A 17,950-nucleotide genomic window follows, 5' to 3' on the forward strand; every position below is an offset into this window, starting at 1 on the left:
TCAACTATTAAAATTTATCATTATACAACACCAAATAATTTTCCAAGGGGTCGTCGAAGAACAATGAAGTCAAGGCTTGCTAGCATTCGCCGTGCTAAAGAAGGCATTTGGGCAACCGTGTCCAAGGGGGAGCTTGTGAAAGGAGCACTGGGTCAAGTCTTGTTAGTATTCATAGTGCACTAAAGCTATATATGTATATATATATATCCATGGAATTCTGAAATGTAGAGTAAACAACTATGGCAAGATTGACTTTCGAGAATCTACCTTCTCTTGTTTCCCTTGTTCTTTTCTTTCTGTTACATTTTTCGCATCATGTTGCTTCAGACTCTACTGATGAAGCAAATGCTCTTCTCAAATGGGCAGCCAGTCTTCAAAACCAGGAACAGTTCAACCTATCTTCATGGCCTCTGCTTCCAACAAATGCCACCAATTCCAAACCAAAAACAAGCCCGTGCACTTGGCTTGGAATTTATTGCAACCGTGGAGAAAGGGTCTTTCGATTAAACTTGACAAATGCAGGTTTAAACGGTATGCTTCACGACCTTTCTTTCTCATCCTTTCCTGATCTTGAGTTTATTGATTTCAGCTACAATGGACTTTTTGGTACCATCCCACTTGAAATCACTCAGCTTTCCAAACTCAGATATCTTGATTTATCAAATAATCAGTTATCAGGGATAATCCCGTCAGGGATTGGCCTCCTAACAAATCTTGAAATCCTGCACTTAGCTGAAAATCAATTAAATGGTTCAATTCCTGAAGAAATAGGTCAGTTAAGTTCCCTTATTGAGCTTTTCTTATATAGCAACTATTTAGACAGTCATATTCCTGTTTCACTGTGTAATTTGACCAAGTTGTCTACATTACACCTCTATGATAATCAATTTTCTGGTACTATTCCTTTGAAAATGGGAGACCTCACCAATTTAGTTGAACTTTTCATGGATACCAATAGACTAGAAGGTTCTATCCCTTTCACTTTTGGAAACTTGACAAAGCTAACTTATTTGTTCATGTACCAAAATCAACTTTCTGGTTCTATTCCCTCAGAAATTGGAAACTTGAAGTCTCTCAACTGGCTAAGCCTTTTTGGAAACAATCTTTCTGGCCCAATTCCAAAGTCACTAAGTGGTCTGTCAAGCCTCACCCTTCTTCATCTTTACAGAAATCAACTCTCCGGCTCCATTCCTGAAGAGTTAGGAAACTTAATGTCTATTTCTGATCTAGAATTGGGTGAGAATCAACTTAATGGTCCTATTCCTTCTTCCTTGGGTAATTTGAGCAAGTTACAATGGTTAAATCTCCGTGCTAACCAACTTAGTGGTTCTATTCCTGCTTCCATGGGAAATTTGAGCGAGTTACAACATTTAAAACTCGGTAGCAACCAACTTAGTGGTTCTATTCCTGCTTCTTTGAGTAATCTGAAGACCTTAGAATTCTTAACAGTCTATGACAACCACTTAACTGGCCCCATTTCCTTGGGTAATCTGAGCAACTTGTTGATTTTGGAACTCTCTAGCAATCGGTTTACTTCTTTTTTGCCTCATAATAATTGCATAAGCGAATCACTTCATGTTTTGGATGCAACAGACAATAATTTGAGAGGTCCAATCCCAGAAAGCTTGAGAAATTGCATGAGCTTACTTGGTATTTCTCTTGGTAGCAACCAACTTAGTGGTTCTATTCCTGCTTCCATGGGAAATTTGAGCGAGTTACGACTTTTAAAACTCGATAGCAACCAACTTAGTGGTTCTATTCCTGCTTCTTTGAGTAATCTGAAGGCCTTAGAATTCTTAGCAGTCTATGACAACCACTTAACTGGCCCCATTTCCTTGGGTAATCTGAGCAACTTGTTGATTTTGGAACTCTCTGGCAATCGGTTTACTTCTTTTTTGCCTCATAATAATTGCATAAGCGAATCACTTCATGTTTTGGATGCAACAGACAATAATTTGAGAGGTCCAATCCCAGAAAGCTTGAGAAATTGCATGAGCTTACTTATTATTTCTCTTGGTAGTAACCAACTCGACGGAAACCCATTTGAGGACTTCGTTGTCAACTCAAAGTTACTATTCATGGATCTAAGTCACAACAAATTTTCTGGTCAGATCTCAAGCATTTGGAAATGGAGGTCACAAATACAGGCCATACGTGTTGCAGGAAACGATATTACTGGCATGATACCACCTGAGATTGGAAACTTTAAGCAACTACGTGAACTTGATCTTTCTTCAAATCATATATCTGGGAAGATTCCGAATGAACTTGGAGAGTTAACGCCTCTGCTGGAGCTAGCTTTGAATCAAAATCAACTTTCTGGAGCTATACCTTCAGAACTTGGATCTCTGACCAATCTTGAGTACATGGACTTGTCCACAAACAGATTGAGCGAGCCAATTCCAGAAGATATTGGTGACTTGGTGAAACTACACTACTTGAATTTGAGCCACAACAAGTTGAACAAAGCAATTCCAAAGCAGCTGGGTGAGTTGGTTCACCTCTCGCAGCTAGATTTGGGTCATAACTTGCTGACAGGAAATATTCCTATAGATTTCGCGAAACTTGAGAGCTTGGAGGAACTGATTATCTCTCATAATAATCTCTCTGGTTTCATCCCCAACGCTTTTGAAGAAATGCATGGTTTGTGGAATATCGATATATCCTACAACCACTTTCAGGGTCCAATTCCCAATAGCAAAGCTTTTCAACATGCTTCTATAGAAGCTCTGCGTGGTAACAAAGGATTGTGCGGCAATTTTAGTGGCTTGGACCCTTGCTCGGGGCAAAAACAAGTCTCGAAGAAGGGCACTAAAATTATGCTTATAATTTTACTCCCTGTTTCAGTAACAGGTGCTCTTTTATGTATGTTGGTTGTTCTGTTCTTCAGGTTCCAAGCAAGGAAGAGAGGTTCAAAGAGAGAAGTTGAAATGAATAGTGAAGGGTTGCTTGCTACATCAATTTTTGATGGAAAAACATTGTACAAGGAAATCATACAAGCAACCGAGAATTTTCATGATATGCACTGCATTGGAGAGGGTGGATTTGGAAAGGTCTATAAAGCTGAGTTACCATCAGGAAATACTTTAGCTGTGAAGAAATTCCATTCACTGAATCAAGGTGAGACAGCAGATCAGAAAGAGTTTCTGAATGAGATAAGAGCATTAACAGAGATAAGACATCGAAATATCGTGAAGTTCTACGGCTTTTGCTCGCATCTAAGACACTCGTTTTTGGTCTATGAGTACCTGCAGATGGGCAATCTGGACACTGTGCTAAGTAATGATGAAGCTGCAAGAGAATTGGATTGGAATAAAAGGTTGAATGTCATAAAAGGTGTGGCAAATGCCTTGTCATACATGCACCATGAATGCTTGACACCAATTATTCAGAGAGACATATCAAGCAAGAATGTTCTGCTGGATTCAGAATTTGAAGCTCATGTTTCAGACTTCGGCATAGCCAAGTTTCTGAACCTAGACTCTTCCAATCAGTCTATGCTAGCAGGCACATATGGATATATAGCACCAGGTGATGTACTCTGTAGTTACTCCTCTAAACATTGAGTTAGTATTGTAAATTATCTACTATAACTACATATTTGGCATTGCAGAGCTTGCCTACACAATGAAGGTGACTGAAAAATGCGATGTCTATAGCTTTGGAGTGTTGGCGTTGGAAATCATCAATGGAAAGCATCCAAGTGATTTAATCTCTAGAATTTCATCACAATCTGCAGACACTGAGGTAGAGATGAGCAATATGTTGGACCAAAGGTTATCTCCTCCGACACATGAAGTTGAAGACAAATTGGCGTTCACCGTGACTCTGGCATTCTCATGCATACGTATGAACCCACAGTCCCGGCCGGCTATGCAGTTTGTTTCTCAGCTCTTGTCAAACTAACTTTATTTTTCAGAGCCGTCACTGCCCTGTACTATGCTAGCTGAAGCGCAATTGCTGGGCAGCTGCTATCTCATTCCTCCACTTCATCGCAATGCACTTATTTTCATAGAGAATAATTAGCAACAGCTAAACCAATTAAAATTTAAGAAATAATGTTTTTAGTAGGACCTCCATATTTTTTGGTGGGATACACAGTGATTTTTAGTAATGTGTTAATTGAGTGGAAGTATACACTTGAATAAATGTAGGCAAGAAATTTTTGGTTAATTTTTACCAATATTCTCTCAATCTTAGAGTTTGTCACACTTTCATCCTCAGTTTCATATTGTTACCATAAAGTCCCCCAACTTAAAAAATATTATATAAAAGTCTCTCAATTTAAAAAATATTACATAAAAGTCTCTCATGGTAGAATCCCACACTATAAAATGAAAAGGTCGAGTTTGTTTAGTATTGTTATTAGAACTGCTGTTAAGAAAAATATTTTCTTAAATATGATTTAAATAAATTTAATATGTTTTAGTATAAGAACACCAAAATAAGAAAATAATTTTTTTCAAACTACTTCTTTCAATAGCATTTAAAATTGTACTTTTTCTAAAAAAATGTTTTTTGACATTTGAAACTCAATGTCAAATAGTTTTGAGAACTTTTTTCTTGTGCCAAAAAATTGGGGTAAGTTTGTTAGATGGGTTTTATGATTTTAAAGTTGGAATTTCTTCTTTTTTTTTTTTTTTTGGAATGATTTGTTATGCTAAATATACCAAATTTATGTGTTTATTTATGAAATTGCAGATTTCCAATTATTGTATTATTAATACGGATAAATTTCAACAACTATCCCTGAACTTATATAGTTGTAACACTACAGTCCTTTAACTTTAAAATGTAACATAAAACCCCCTAAACTTTTAAATTTTACACTGTAAAATCCCTCTGACTTTCAATTACTGATTTTTCAGTTAGAAACTGATGTGAATAGCTCCCGCATGACGCTTAGTCAATATTTCTCTCTCCTCTCTTATACAAAGTGTAAAATTATTCTCTTTAAGCATGAAAAATTATTCTGTCTATAGAGAGAAAAAAGATTCAATTTACATATGGCTTGAGAGAGAAAAGAGAAATACTGACTAAACTCCATGCTGAAACTGTTCAGGTCAGTGTCTAACTGAAAAACTGATAATTGAGGGTTAGAGGGATTTTAATGTGCAAAATTTAAAAGTTGATGGAATTTTATATTACATATTTAAGTTGAATGACTGTAATATTATAACTAGATAAGTTCAGGGACAGTTGTCATAATTTATCCTAATTAATAGACATGAAGTAGAAATTGCAAGAAAGAGACTAACATCAATTTCATATGTGACACTTTAGTTTCTTTCATTTCTTTTTATCTTACAATATAGCACTACCGCATATTAGATTAGTCGGAGATATGATGAGATTCTTATATGAAATACTTTTATGTAATGTTTTCTTAAGTTGAGGGATTTTATGATACCAAAATAAAAATGAAAGACATAAGTGTAACAAACTCTAAAATTGAGGGATGGCTAGGGAAAATTAATGAAATTTTTAAGCCCTTAATCTTTTGAAAATGAAAGACAAAGTTTATTTCAACTTTTAGGTTTTCCATCAACACCATTTCAAACAATAACTCTTAGTGACAATTCCATAATATGTATTTGAAGATATCATCCCGCACTTTGGAGTTATAGTGTACAATCAGTCAGTTCGATTAGGATTTGAACCAAGTTATACTAACCGAAAAATCGAAAATTAAAATTATAAAAATCAAATAGAAATACTAGAGAGATCTTATAATTTCAATTTCAATTCCTTTTAACTCCTAAATCAAAATTGCTGATCTTGATTCATAATGGATTAGGTTAGCCTATGTAAAATGCAAGACACGTGGTTAATGGAACTGCCCAATAATTTGCATCCTTCATCAAACAAAATTTTAATACTATGATTATTGTTAATGTGTTTTCTTATTTTCATTTTTAATTTTTTATTTTATTTTATTATTAAATTAAATGTCATAAAATTATTCATGATAACTATCAGTAAATTAAACTTTATTTTATAAAAAAATAAAATTATGATACAAAAATCCGATTATTAGATATGACTTTAATAATTAAACATAGCATATACAAGTTTAGCCAATATTTTTAATTCATAAAATTTTAAATTGATAGCCTAATAAAGAATCATAATATATTAATATTTTCAATTTTGACAGTTAAAATCTGCAAGATAATCATATGTGAGGATTGAGAAGAGAATATTTAAGTCAAGGTAATACGAGAAATTAAAAGTTTATTAGCTGCTAAAATTATCAATTATTTTGGGAGGATTTTAATTTGTAATTTATTTACTGACTAATTAACGCAGATCAATTAGGTTCCTACTAATCCACTTTTAATTAGAAAATGAACAGCTAAATTAGCTACTAAAACGTTAGTCAATAAAATTTCCAACTAAATAATTAGTAGGTAATTCGTGAGCAAATGGTAGGGAACGTGAGAATTAACCATTATTTACCGACTATTATTTAATTGTTAACTACCGACAATTTAATATAATCAGTAATTACCGACTAACCAAATAGTAGGTACTGTTTTTATATTAATTTTTTATTCCAAATAATATAACTTAAAAATAAAATAATGAAAAAAAATGGTTACTATTTCATTTAGTTGATATATTTTTAATTTTCAAAGAAAATAAATTATCAACAGGTAATTTTTTATATTAATTATTTCTATTTTAATTGAAGAGCAAGTTTTGTTAGGTAAAAATTGAACAACTTGAGCTTAATTAGGGGCTTGAGAAAGGAACACTGAAGTCTAGTTAGGGGAGAGCAGTTTTCGGTTTAAACCGAAAAATCAAACCGAATCGATTTAATTCGGTTCAATTGGTTCGGTTATAAAATTCAATCGGTTTGGTTCGGTTCATAATTTTGATAATTTCGATTAATCGATTCGGTTTGGTTATTTTCATAAAAAATAAAAAAAAACTGAACCAAACTGAAATTATTAATATATATAAGAAATCAAAGAAAATCGAACCAAACTGAATCGAACCGAATCAAATTGAACCAAAATCAAAGAAAACCGAACCAAACCTTAAGATTTTTGAGTTTTGATTTCCTTTTTTTTTGTTTTTATGTTTTATTATTTAGATTTAATGTTAAAAATATGAAATTTTATAAATTTCGATTTAATCGGTTTAAAATCGAACCGAACCGATATTTATCAGTTCGATTCGATTTGATTTTCTCTTATTAATCGGTTTGGTTCGATTTTTAAAATTTTTAATTTTTAATTTTCGATTTTATCTGTTCGAACCGAACCGACCGTTTGCACACCCATAAGTCTAGTACCGTAATTTAACAAAGTCTTGTTAGTATTCACAACGGCAGAAAAAGGTAATTCAACGACCTAGGCTTGTTTACGTCTAGAAATTTCTACATTTTGCATTTTTTATTTTTTTAAGAAATTTTTAATTTTTATTTTTTTATAAAAATGCAAGAGAAAACATGAAAATCGAGCTCAATAATTTTCTAATTCAAAAAATAAAAGGAAAATTATTCTTATATTTCATAATTATAAAAAAAAAAAACAAATCATTGTAAAATATATTTTATTTTTGAAATTTTTTAACATGTGTATTTATTCATTTATTTTATAATAATATGATTATTTTTATCATTCTAAATAATTATTCAATTATATGTATAAAAAGTTACGGTATAACTTTGATTATAAAAAAAGTAATTGTTTTCCACTTAGAAAATAGTTGAAAAACAAAATTTTTGTTATTAAAAAAATAATGAAAAATTCAAATCTTAATTAAATTTTTGCAAAACTGATTTTGCAGTTCTCTATTTGTAAAACTGGCACATGTGAACATAAAGCTCTATTTTAATTCTCTAAGTTAACTTTTGTACCAAACTATCTTAGTTTTCCACAAAGTGAACAAGTTTTCAAAGTTTCTATACGCAGAAATTTTAGAATTCAACTATTGTATTATGATCATTCATTAGAGTATGCTTCATTTGAATCTAAGAATAATCATTGTACAACACCAAATAATTTTCCAGGGGCTTGTCAAAGAACAATGAAGTCAAGGCTTGTTGGTATTCGCAGTGCTCAAGAAGGCATTTGAACAACCTTGCCCTACAGGGGAGCTTGCGAAGGGAACACTGAAGTCTTGTTAGTATTCATATAGTGAACTAAATCTTTGGGAAATGAAAAATAATGTACAACTTCTTGAGACCTTACTTCCAAATGCTTTATCTTTTTTATTTCAATTTTAATTTTAGGTTAAGGCATAACCCTTATTTTATGTAATTCACACATGACAAATAGAGTAGAAATGCTTATGAAGTGTTTGAAGGAGCAATTTGTTCAACTACCAAATTGCAATTCATATACACTTCCTCACCTTTACCCAAAAACTTCAATAAATGTGCTTTACAATCTAGTCCATAGGCCATTTACCTTACAATTTCATCATGACAATGTTTTTCCATCTAACATTATTTCAACACACCAATTATAATTTCAAATAAAGCATTAGTCTAGTCAATAACAATGATAGTTTTTATTTTTTTTTATCAATTAAGATTTGACTGGACTAAGGATTATTCTAAAATTATTTTTTAAAATCATAAATATATCAAATCGATCAATAAGGAGAAATATACCTTAAAAGCAATTCAGAGAAAAGATTTAATTTTAATACACGTAAATTGATATAAATATATCTTGATAAAAGTATTAATAAAAATAGCAATGAATAAGATATTTATGAAAATTACTATATATATACTTTTTAAAAGAAACAAAAATATTTTTAAAAAATTCAACTATTTAATTTTGTCAAAATTAAAATCAAAATCTAAACCAAACTGAAAGTAAAGAGATCTTACAGTTTCAATTTCAATTTCTTTAACTCTTAAATCAAAATTGCCGATTTTGATTCATAATCGGTTAGGTTAACCTATGTAAAATGTATGACACGTGGTTAATGGAAGTGCCCAATAATTTGGATCCCTTCATCAGACAAAATTTTAATACCATGATTGTTAAGGTGTTTTCTTATTTTTATTTTTTAATTTTTTATTTTATTTTTATTATTAAATTAATTTTTATCAAATTTTTCATGATAACTATCAGTAAAATAAAATTTATTTTATAATAAATAAAATTATAACAAAAATATCTGATTATTCGATATGACTTTTATAATTAAACATACAAGTTTAGTCAATATTTTTAATTCATATAATTTTAAATTGATAACCTAATAAATAATCATAATATATATTAATATTTTCAATTTTGACAATTAAAATTAACCAGATAATCATATTATTATGGAGATTCATAAGTTTATATTGTTTGGTGGCAAAATATTTATATTAGCATTTAGAAGTTGAGAGAGTAGTTAATGAATTGTTATTCCTCCTAATTTTTAGATACTGAGTGAGTGTTTTAATTAGGGTCAATGAGATGATACCATTATTTTTACATTTAACAGCTAATCTAACAGATATTTTTATAGAATACTCATGCTTTAAATTACTATATAAATAGCTAACAATTAACAGTTATTATCTAACCGCTAACAACTAGTAAAACAATTGATAGCTACTAAAATAGTTGACAATTATTATGACAGTTAATATTGTCGAACAGAACCCAAGTCTTATGAGATAAAAAGGTTAATTGAATAACCTTGAGCTTGGAGGCTTGAGAAAGGAACACCAAGTCTAGTCTCGTAATCTAACAGTTAAGTCTTATTAGTATTCAACAGACATTTTTACTGAACACTATGCTTTAAATTATTATCTAAATAACTAATCATTAACAGTTAATATCTAACAGCCAACAACTAGTAACACAATTGATAGCTATTAAAATAATTAACGGTTATTATAACAATTAATATTATTGAACAGAGCCTAAGTCTTATCAGGTAAAAAGGTTAATTGAATAACCTTGAGCTTGGGGGTTTGAGAAAGAAACACCAAGTCTGGTCTTGTAATTTAACAATCAAGTCTTGTTAGTATTCAATAGTCAATTTTACCAAGCACTCATGCTTTAAATTACTATTTAAATAGCTAACCATTAACAATTAATATCTAATAGCCAACAGTTAGTAAAATAATTGATAATTACTAAAACAGTTAACAACTATTAGAATAATTAATATACAGAACCCAAGTGCTGTTAGGTAAAAAAGGTTAATTGAATAGCCTTGAGCTTGGAGGCTGGAAAAAGGAACACCAAGTCTAGTCTTCTAATTTAACAGTCAAGTCTTGTTTGTATTTTCCATTTTTTAACAAAATTTTTCATTTTTTATAGAAAACAAGAGAGGACATGCAAAATGTGTTTACCTGATTTTCTAATTCAAAAAATAAAAGAAAATTATTCATATATTTCATAATTATAAAAAAAAATCATTGTAAAATATATTTTAAAAGTTATTTTATTTTTAAAAATTTTAACGTGTTATTCATTTATTTTATAATAAAATAATTAATTTTTATCATTACAAATAAATATTTTTTTAAATAATTATTTTATTTTAGTTATATAGAGTTATGGTATAACTTTGATTATAAAAAAGTCATTGTTTTCTATTTAGAAAATAGCTGGAAAAGAAAACAATGGAAAATCCAAATCTTAATTAAATTTTGGAAAATTAGTTTTGCAATTCTCTATTTGTAAAATTGGCACATGTGAAAGCAAAACTTTATTTTCTAGTTTTAAAAGAAAATTTTTTTACAAAACTATCTTAGTTTTCCACAAGTAAACAAGTCCTTAGAGTGTATGGATGGAGAAATTTTAGATTATAACTGTTGTATTATAATAATTTATCATGGTAGTCTTCGCGTGAATCTCATAATAATCAACTATTAAAATTTATCATTATACAACACCAAATAATTTTCCAAGGGGTCGTCAAAGAACAATGAAGTCAAGGCTTGCTAGTATTCGCAGTGCTAAAGAAGGCATTTGAGCAACCGTGTCCAAGAGGGAGCTTGTGAAAGGAACACTGGGTCAAGTCTTGTTAGTATTCATAGTGCACTAAAGCTATATATATATATATATATATATATATATATATATATATATCCATGGAATTCTGAAGTCTAGAGTAAACAACAATGGCAAGATTGACTTTCGAGAATCTACCTTCCCTTGTTTCCCTTGTTCTTTTCTTTCTGTTACATTTTTCGCATCATGTTGCTTCAGACTCTACTGATGAAGCAAATGCTCTTCTCAAATGGGCAGCCAGTCTTCAAAACCAGGAACAGTTCAACCTATCTTCATGGCCTCTACTTCCAACAAATGCCACCAATTCCAAACCAAAAACAAGCCCGTGCACTTGGCTTGGAATTTATTGCAACCGTGAAGAAAGGCTCTTTCGATTAAACTTGACAAATGCAGGTTTAAACGGTATGCTTCACGACCTTTCTTTCTCATCCTTTCCTGATCTTGAGTTTATTGATTTCAGCTGCAATGGACTTTTTGGTACCATCCCACTTGAAATCACTCAGCTTTCCAAACTCAGATATCTTGATTTATCAAATAATCAGTTATCAGGGATAATCCCGTCAGGGATTGGCCTCCTAACAAATCTTGAAATCCTGCACTTAGCTGAAAATCAATTAAATGGTTCAATTCCTGAAGAAATAGGTCAGTTAAGTTCCCTCATTGAGCTTTTCTTATATAGCAACTATTTAGACGGTCATATTCCTGTTTCACTGTGTAATTTGACCAAGTTGTCTGCATTACGCCTCTATGATAATCAATTTTCTGGTACTATTCCTTTGAAAATGGGAGAACTCACCAATTTAGTTGAACTTTTCATGGACACCAATAGACTAGAAGGTTCTATCCCTTTCACTTTTGGAAACTTGACAAAGCTAACTGCATTGTTCATGTACCAAAATCAACTTTCGGGTTCTATTCCCTCAGAAATTGGAAACTTGAAGTCTCTCAACTGGCTAAGCCTTTTTGGAAACAATCTTTCTGGCCCAATTCCAAAGTCACTAAGTGGTCTGTCAAGCCTCACTCAACTTCATCTTTACAAAAATCAACTCTCCGGCTCCATTCCTGAAGAGTTAGGAAACTTAATGTCTATTTCTGATCTAGAATTGGGTGAGAATCAACTTAATGGTTCTATTCCTTCTTCCTTGGGTAATTTGAGCAAGTTACAATGGTTAAATCTCCGTGCTAACCAACTTAGTGGTTCTATTCCTGCTTCCATGGGAAATTTGAGCGAGTTACAACATTTAAAACTCGGTAGCAACCAACTTAGTGGTTCTATTCCTGCTTCTTTGAGTAATCTGAAGACCTTAGAATTCTTAACAGTCTATGACAACCATTTAACTGGCCCCATTTCCTTGGGTAATCTGAGCAACTTGTTGATTTTGGAACTCTCTAGCAATCGGTTTACTTCTTTTTTGCCTCATAATAATTGCATAAGCGAATCACTTCATGTTTTGGATGCAACAGACAATAATTTGAGAGGTCCAATCCCAGAAAGCTTGAGAAATTGCACGAGCTTACTTGGTATTTCTCTTGGTAGTAACAAACTCGACGGAAACCCATTTGAGGACTTCGTTGTCAACTCAAAGTTACTACGCATGGATCTAAGTCACAACAAATTTTCTGGTCAGATCTCAAGCATTTGGAAATGGAGGTCACAAATAGAGGCCATACGTGTTGCAGGAAACGATATTACTGGCACGATACCACCTGAGATTGGAAACTTTAAGCAACTACGTGAACTTGATCTTTCTTCAAATCATATATCTGGGAAGATTCCGAATGAACTGGGAGAGTTAACGCCTTTGCTGAAGCTGGCTTTGAATCAAAATCAACTTTCTGGAGCTATACCTTCAGAACTTGGATCTCTGACCAATCTTGAGTGCATGGACTTGTCCACAAACAGATTGAGCGAGTCAATTCCAGAAGATATTGGTGACTTGGTGAAACTACACTACTTGAATTTGAGCCACAACAAGTTGAACAAAGCAATTCCAAAGCAGCTGGGTGAGTTGGTTCACCTCTCGCAGCTAGATTTGGGTCATAACTTGCTGACAGGAAATATTCCTATAGAATTCGCGAAACTTGAGAGCTTGGAGGAACTGATTATCTCTCATAATAATCTCTCTGGTTTCATCCCCAACGCTTTTGAAGAAATGCATGGTTTGTGGAATATCGATATATCCTACAACCACTTTCAGGGTCCAATTCCCAATAGCAAAGCTTTTCAACATGCTTCTATAGAAGCTCTGCGTGGTAACAAAGGATTGTGCGGCAATTTTAGTGGCTTGGACCCTTGCTCGGGGCAAAAACTAGTCTCGAAGAAGGGCACCAAAATTATGCTTATAGTTTTACTCCCTGTTTCAGTAACAGGTGCTCTTTTATGTATGTTGGTTGTTCTGTTCTTCAGGTTCCAAGCAAGGAAGAGAGGTTCAAAGAGAGAAGTTGAAATGAATAGTGAAGGGTTGCTTGCCACATCAATTTTTGATGGAAAAACATTGTACAAGGAAATCATACAAGCAACCAAGAATTTTCATGATATGCACTGCATTGGAGAGGGTGGATTTGGAAAGGTCTATAAAGCTGAGTTACCATCAGGAAATACTTTAGCTGTGAAGAAATTCCATTCACTGAATCAAGGTGAGACAGCAGATCAGAAAGAGTTTCTGAATGAGATAAGAGCATTAACAGAGATAAGACATCGAAATATCGTGAAGTTCTACTGCTTTTGCTCGCATCTAAGACACTCGTTTTTGGTCTATGAGTACCTGCAGATGGGCAATCTGGACACTGTGCTAAGTAATGATGAAGCTGCAAGAGAATTGGATTGGAATAAAAGGTTGAATGTCATAAAAGGTGTGGCAAATGCCTTGTCATACATGCACCATGAATGCTTACCACCAATTATTCACAGAGACATATCAAGCAAGAATGTTCTGCTGGATTCAGAATTTGAAGCTCATGTTTCAGACTTCGGCATAGCCAAGCTTCTGAACCTAGACTCTTCCAATCAGTCTATGCTAGCAGGCACATATGGATATATAGCACCAGGTGATGTACTGTGTAGTTACTCCTCTAAACATTGAGTTAGTATTGTAAATTATCTACTATAACTACATATTTGGCATTGCAGAGCTTGCCTACACAATGAAGGTGACTGAAAAATGCGATGTCTATAGCTTTGGAGTGTTGGCGTTGGAAATCATCAATGGAAAGCATCCAAGTGATTTAATCTCTAGAATTTCATCACAATCTGCAGACACTGAGGTAGAGATGAGCAATATGTTGGACCAAAGGTTATCTCCTCCGACACATGAAGTTGAAGACAAATTGGCGTTCACCGTGACTCTGGCATTCTCATGCATACGTATGAACCCACAATCCCGGCCGGCTATGCAGTTTGTTTCTCAGCTCTTGTCAAATTAACTTTATTTTTCAGAGCCGTCACTGCCCTGTACTATGCTAGCTGAAGCGCAATTGCTGGGCAGCTGCTATCTAATTCCTCCACTTCATCGCAATGCACTTATTTTCATAGAGAATAATTAGCAACAGCTAAACCAATTAAAATTTAAGAAATTATGTTTTTAGTAGGACCTCCATATTTTTTGGTGGGATACACAGTGATTTTTAGTAATGTGTTAATTGAGTGGAAGTATACACTTGAATAAATGTAGGCAAGAAATTTTTGGTTAATTTTTACCAACATTCTCTCAATCTTAGAGTTTGTTACACTTTCATCCTCAGCTTCATATTGTTACCCTAAAGTCCCCCAACTTAAAAAATATTATATAAAAGTCCCTCAATTTAAAAAATATTACATAAAAGTCTCTCATGCTAGAATCCCACACACTATAAAATGAAAAGGTCGAGTTTGTTTAATATTGTTATTAGAACTGCTGTTAAGAAAAACATTTTCTTAAATATGATTTACATAAATTTAATATGCTTTAGTATAAGAACACCAAAATAAGAAAATAATTTTTTTCAAACTATTTTTTTCAAACTACTTTTTTCAATAGCATCTAAAATTGTACTTTTTCTAAAAAAATGCTTTTTGACATTTGAAACTCAATGTCAAATAGTTTTGAGAACTTTTTTCTTGTGCAAAAAAATTGGGGTAAGTATGTTGGATGGGTTTTATGATTTTAAAGTTGGAATTTCTTCTTTTTTTTTTTTTGGAATGATTTGTTATGCTAAATATACCAAATTTATGTGTTTAGTTACGAAATTGCAGATTTACAATTATTGTATGATTAATAGGGATAAATTTCAACAACTATTCCTGAACTTATATAGTTATAACACTACAGTCCTTTAACTTTAAAATGTAACATAAAACCCCTTAGACTTTTAAATTTTACACAGTAAAATCCCTTTGACTTTCAATTACTGATTTTTCAGTTAGAAACTGATGTAAATAGCTCCCGCATGACGCTTAGTCAATATTTCTCTCTCCTCTCTTATGCAAAGTGTAAAATTATTCTCTTTACACATGAAAAATTATTCTGTCTATAGAGAGAAAAATGATTCAATTTACACATGACTTGAAAGAGAAAAGAGAAATACTGACTAAACTCCATGCTGAAATTGTCCAGGTCAGTGTCTAACTGAAAAACTGGTAATTGGAGGTTAGAGGGATTTTAATGTGTAAAATTTGAAAGTTGATGAGGTTTTATGTTACATTTTTAAGTTGAAGGACTGTAATGTTATAACTAGATAAGTTCAGGGATAGTTGTCATAATTTATCCTGATTAATAGACATGAAGTAGAAGTTATAAAGAAACCAAATAATGCTCATAAAAATCAAGGAAAATTTTTAGACACGAAATACACTAAGGTTAAACGAGCCGAAACCCCAATGATGAGTAACCCGAAGGGAAAGTGACGGTGAAGGCCGTTAGCAACCCTAAACCCACGAAAACTTCATAAAATAATTTTTGGGACCTTAGGGAAGGATTATTGGGGTTCCCATGACAATAGAATTTTAAGAAAACACAAGGAAAATTTAATCAATCGGTACACACAATTTTGGCTCGTAAAGCCAAACGGAGGGCATTTTGATCATTTCGTCTTCAGAGATGATTTTTGACCAATTTGTTCATTTATGTAAATAAATTATATGACATAAAATATGAATAAATATTGATACAAAATTATTTAAAAATGAATAGTAAAGGAAAGGAAAGAAAAAGAAAGTAAATTGGATTTATTACCTAATGCTTATGTAAGCATGAGGTAATTAATTCCTTTGGCCAATCAAATTTATGAAACACAATTAAAATACATAAAAGAAGGGAAAAATCTGGAAAAAACTAGCAGCCCTCTCCCTTCTTCAAAACGTCACCCATGCTCTCCCTCACTCCTCCATTAACAAGCTTCCAAACCTTCATTTTCCCTAGTTTTCTTTCAACAAAAACCCTAAGTCTCAACACAAAACATTGATATTTCATCTTGGTGAAGCTCTTGGGAGCAAAAAGAAATCAAAAGGAAGAGTTCTTGCAAACTTTGGATTAGCTCCATTAGAGGTTAGTGACTAAACTTGATTTATATCTTTCAATTCATGTTGAAGGAGTGGTATTTGATGCAAATTTACAAGAAAATTTAGTAAACATCATGTGTATGTCTTGTTTAAAATTCCAGCAGCCTTGAACTTGGTAGGATTTTGAAGAATTCTTAGAATTAAAATGGTATTGTGGCTACCCTTAACATTAATCTATTGTTTAGGATAGTGAAAGGTAAGTTAATGTAAGTTTTGGGATGGTTGAGCTAGGGTTTGAGCATGAAATTGAGACTTTATTCATGTATTTGGTGAAAGAGAGTTTTAATGGTCAATTACTAACCATTTAGCTGTGTGTGAATAAGAAATGAAGTGGTTTGTGTAGTGGGAATTGAAGTTAGTGTGACTGCCCTTGGTGACCTGCAGGACTAAGTATGAGTCCAGCAGGTTTGGGCAGTAATAACTGGAGTTGTAGAGGTTTAATTGGTGCAAGGCCAATTGGACATGAAACTAGACACATAATGGCACAACTTTGGTGAAGAAACCATGCCCAGAAAACCAAACCAAGTTGACCTAAAGATTACCCTAATCCGGGTGGCCTGCATTCTGCCTGGGCAAAATGACCAAATGAACAGTATTTAGTCATTTGGTCATAACTCAGTGTAGAAAGGTCCACTTGACCTGTAATTTTACCAGCAATAAGCTGAGATATAGACCTACAAATTTCATGAAGAAACCTAACCCAAATTATAACCATAACATATTCAAAAAGTGACATGCAATCACTACTCAAAATACTATAGATTTAGTCAGTCCAGAAAATCTGGAAAATTTATAATCTGGCCAGTTGTGGTTTTTGGGCCATAACTTGAGCTACAAAACTCCAAATGGAGTGATTCAAAAAAAGAAATGTAACTAGACAAAATAAAGAACAACTTTCATGTTGACCACTTTGCCAAATTCCCACTGCAAAAATGACTAATAGAACAATAAACACAAAGCTTGAAATCTGAAAATTTTGAATAATTAACATTAAGCTTAGAAATGGTATTGGCAACCAATACCAACAATTTTAGAATGCAAAATGTGGTATGTTGGGAATATTAAAACCAATGTACCTATTGTCTATGCAAAAGTCAACATTTAGTTGACTAATAAAATGAATAGTAACACCTAAACTTAAATTTCAAGAATTATATAAATTAAGTGTGTAACATGCCCTAGTACACCTAGCAAGATTGGTTTGGATAGGTTGGTATGCCAATAGGGTTCTGTTAGCAGTACTGCATATGGCTTCATGCCATTTTGTGTTTTATGGCCTCACGTGCCATTCTATGACATAATAGCCTTTGGCTATGTTGATTGAGTTGTTATATTCGAGTTTTATCCCTGATAATTATTACAGCTTATTAGCTGTTCTGTTGCACACCGGGAGACACAATGTGACCGATGGTGTGATGGTCCAAGGTAC

The 17,950-nt window shown here is 32.5% G+C and overlaps 2 protein-coding genes across 2 annotated transcripts; both read left to right on the top strand.

Moving 5' to 3' along the window:
• Positions 1 to 239: 239 nt before the first annotated feature.
• LOC131172019 (MDIS1-interacting receptor like kinase 2-like) lies at positions 240 to 3,906 on the top strand. Its single transcript, XM_058132964.1, has 2 exons — positions 240 to 3,531; positions 3,614 to 3,906. The coding sequence occupies exons 1-2, from the start codon at positions 240 to 242 to the stop codon at positions 3,904 to 3,906; spliced, it is 3,585 nt and encodes a 1,194-aa protein (XP_057988947.1).
• Positions 3,907 to 11,095: 7,189 nt separating this feature from the next.
• LOC110657177 (MDIS1-interacting receptor like kinase 2-like) lies at positions 11,096 to 14,652 on the top strand. The gene is made up of 3 exons (XM_058132965.1): positions 11,096 to 12,216; positions 12,352 to 14,033; positions 14,116 to 14,652. The coding sequence occupies exons 1-3, from the start codon at positions 11,096 to 11,098 to the stop codon at positions 14,406 to 14,408; spliced, it is 3,096 nt and encodes a 1,031-aa protein (XP_057988948.1). The 3' UTR covers positions 14,409 to 14,652.
• The last annotated feature ends 3,298 nt before the right edge of the window (positions 14,653 to 17,950 follow it).

The sequence above is a fragment of the Hevea brasiliensis genome, chromosome 13 (assembly GCF_030052815.1).
Source record: "Hevea brasiliensis isolate MT/VB/25A 57/8 chromosome 13, ASM3005281v1, whole genome shotgun sequence".
Classification (NCBI taxonomy): domain Eukaryota; kingdom Viridiplantae; phylum Streptophyta; class Magnoliopsida; order Malpighiales; family Euphorbiaceae; genus Hevea; species Hevea brasiliensis.

What these genes read in the sequence shown, in the direction of transcription:
- LOC110657177 (XM_058132965.1), top strand. Translation starts at nt 11,096, where the DNA reads ATGGCAAGATTGACTTTCGAGAATCTACCTTCCCTTGTTTCCCTTGTT. An exon ending in TCCATGGGAAATTTGAGCGA is followed by an intron (nt 12,217 to 12,351) that starts GTTACAACATTT and finishes GGGTAATCTGAG; the next exon opens with CAACTTGTTGATTTTGGAAC. An exon ending in ATATGGATATATAGCACCAG is followed by an intron (nt 14,034 to 14,115) that starts GTGATGTACTGT and finishes TTGGCATTGCAG; the next exon opens with AGCTTGCCTACACAATGAAG.
- LOC131172019 (XM_058132964.1), top strand. Translation starts at nt 240, where the DNA reads ATGGCAAGATTGACTTTCGAGAATCTACCTTCTCTTGTTTCCCTTGTT. An exon ending in ATATGGATATATAGCACCAG is followed by an intron (nt 3,532 to 3,613) that starts GTGATGTACTCT and finishes TTGGCATTGCAG; the next exon opens with AGCTTGCCTACACAATGAAG.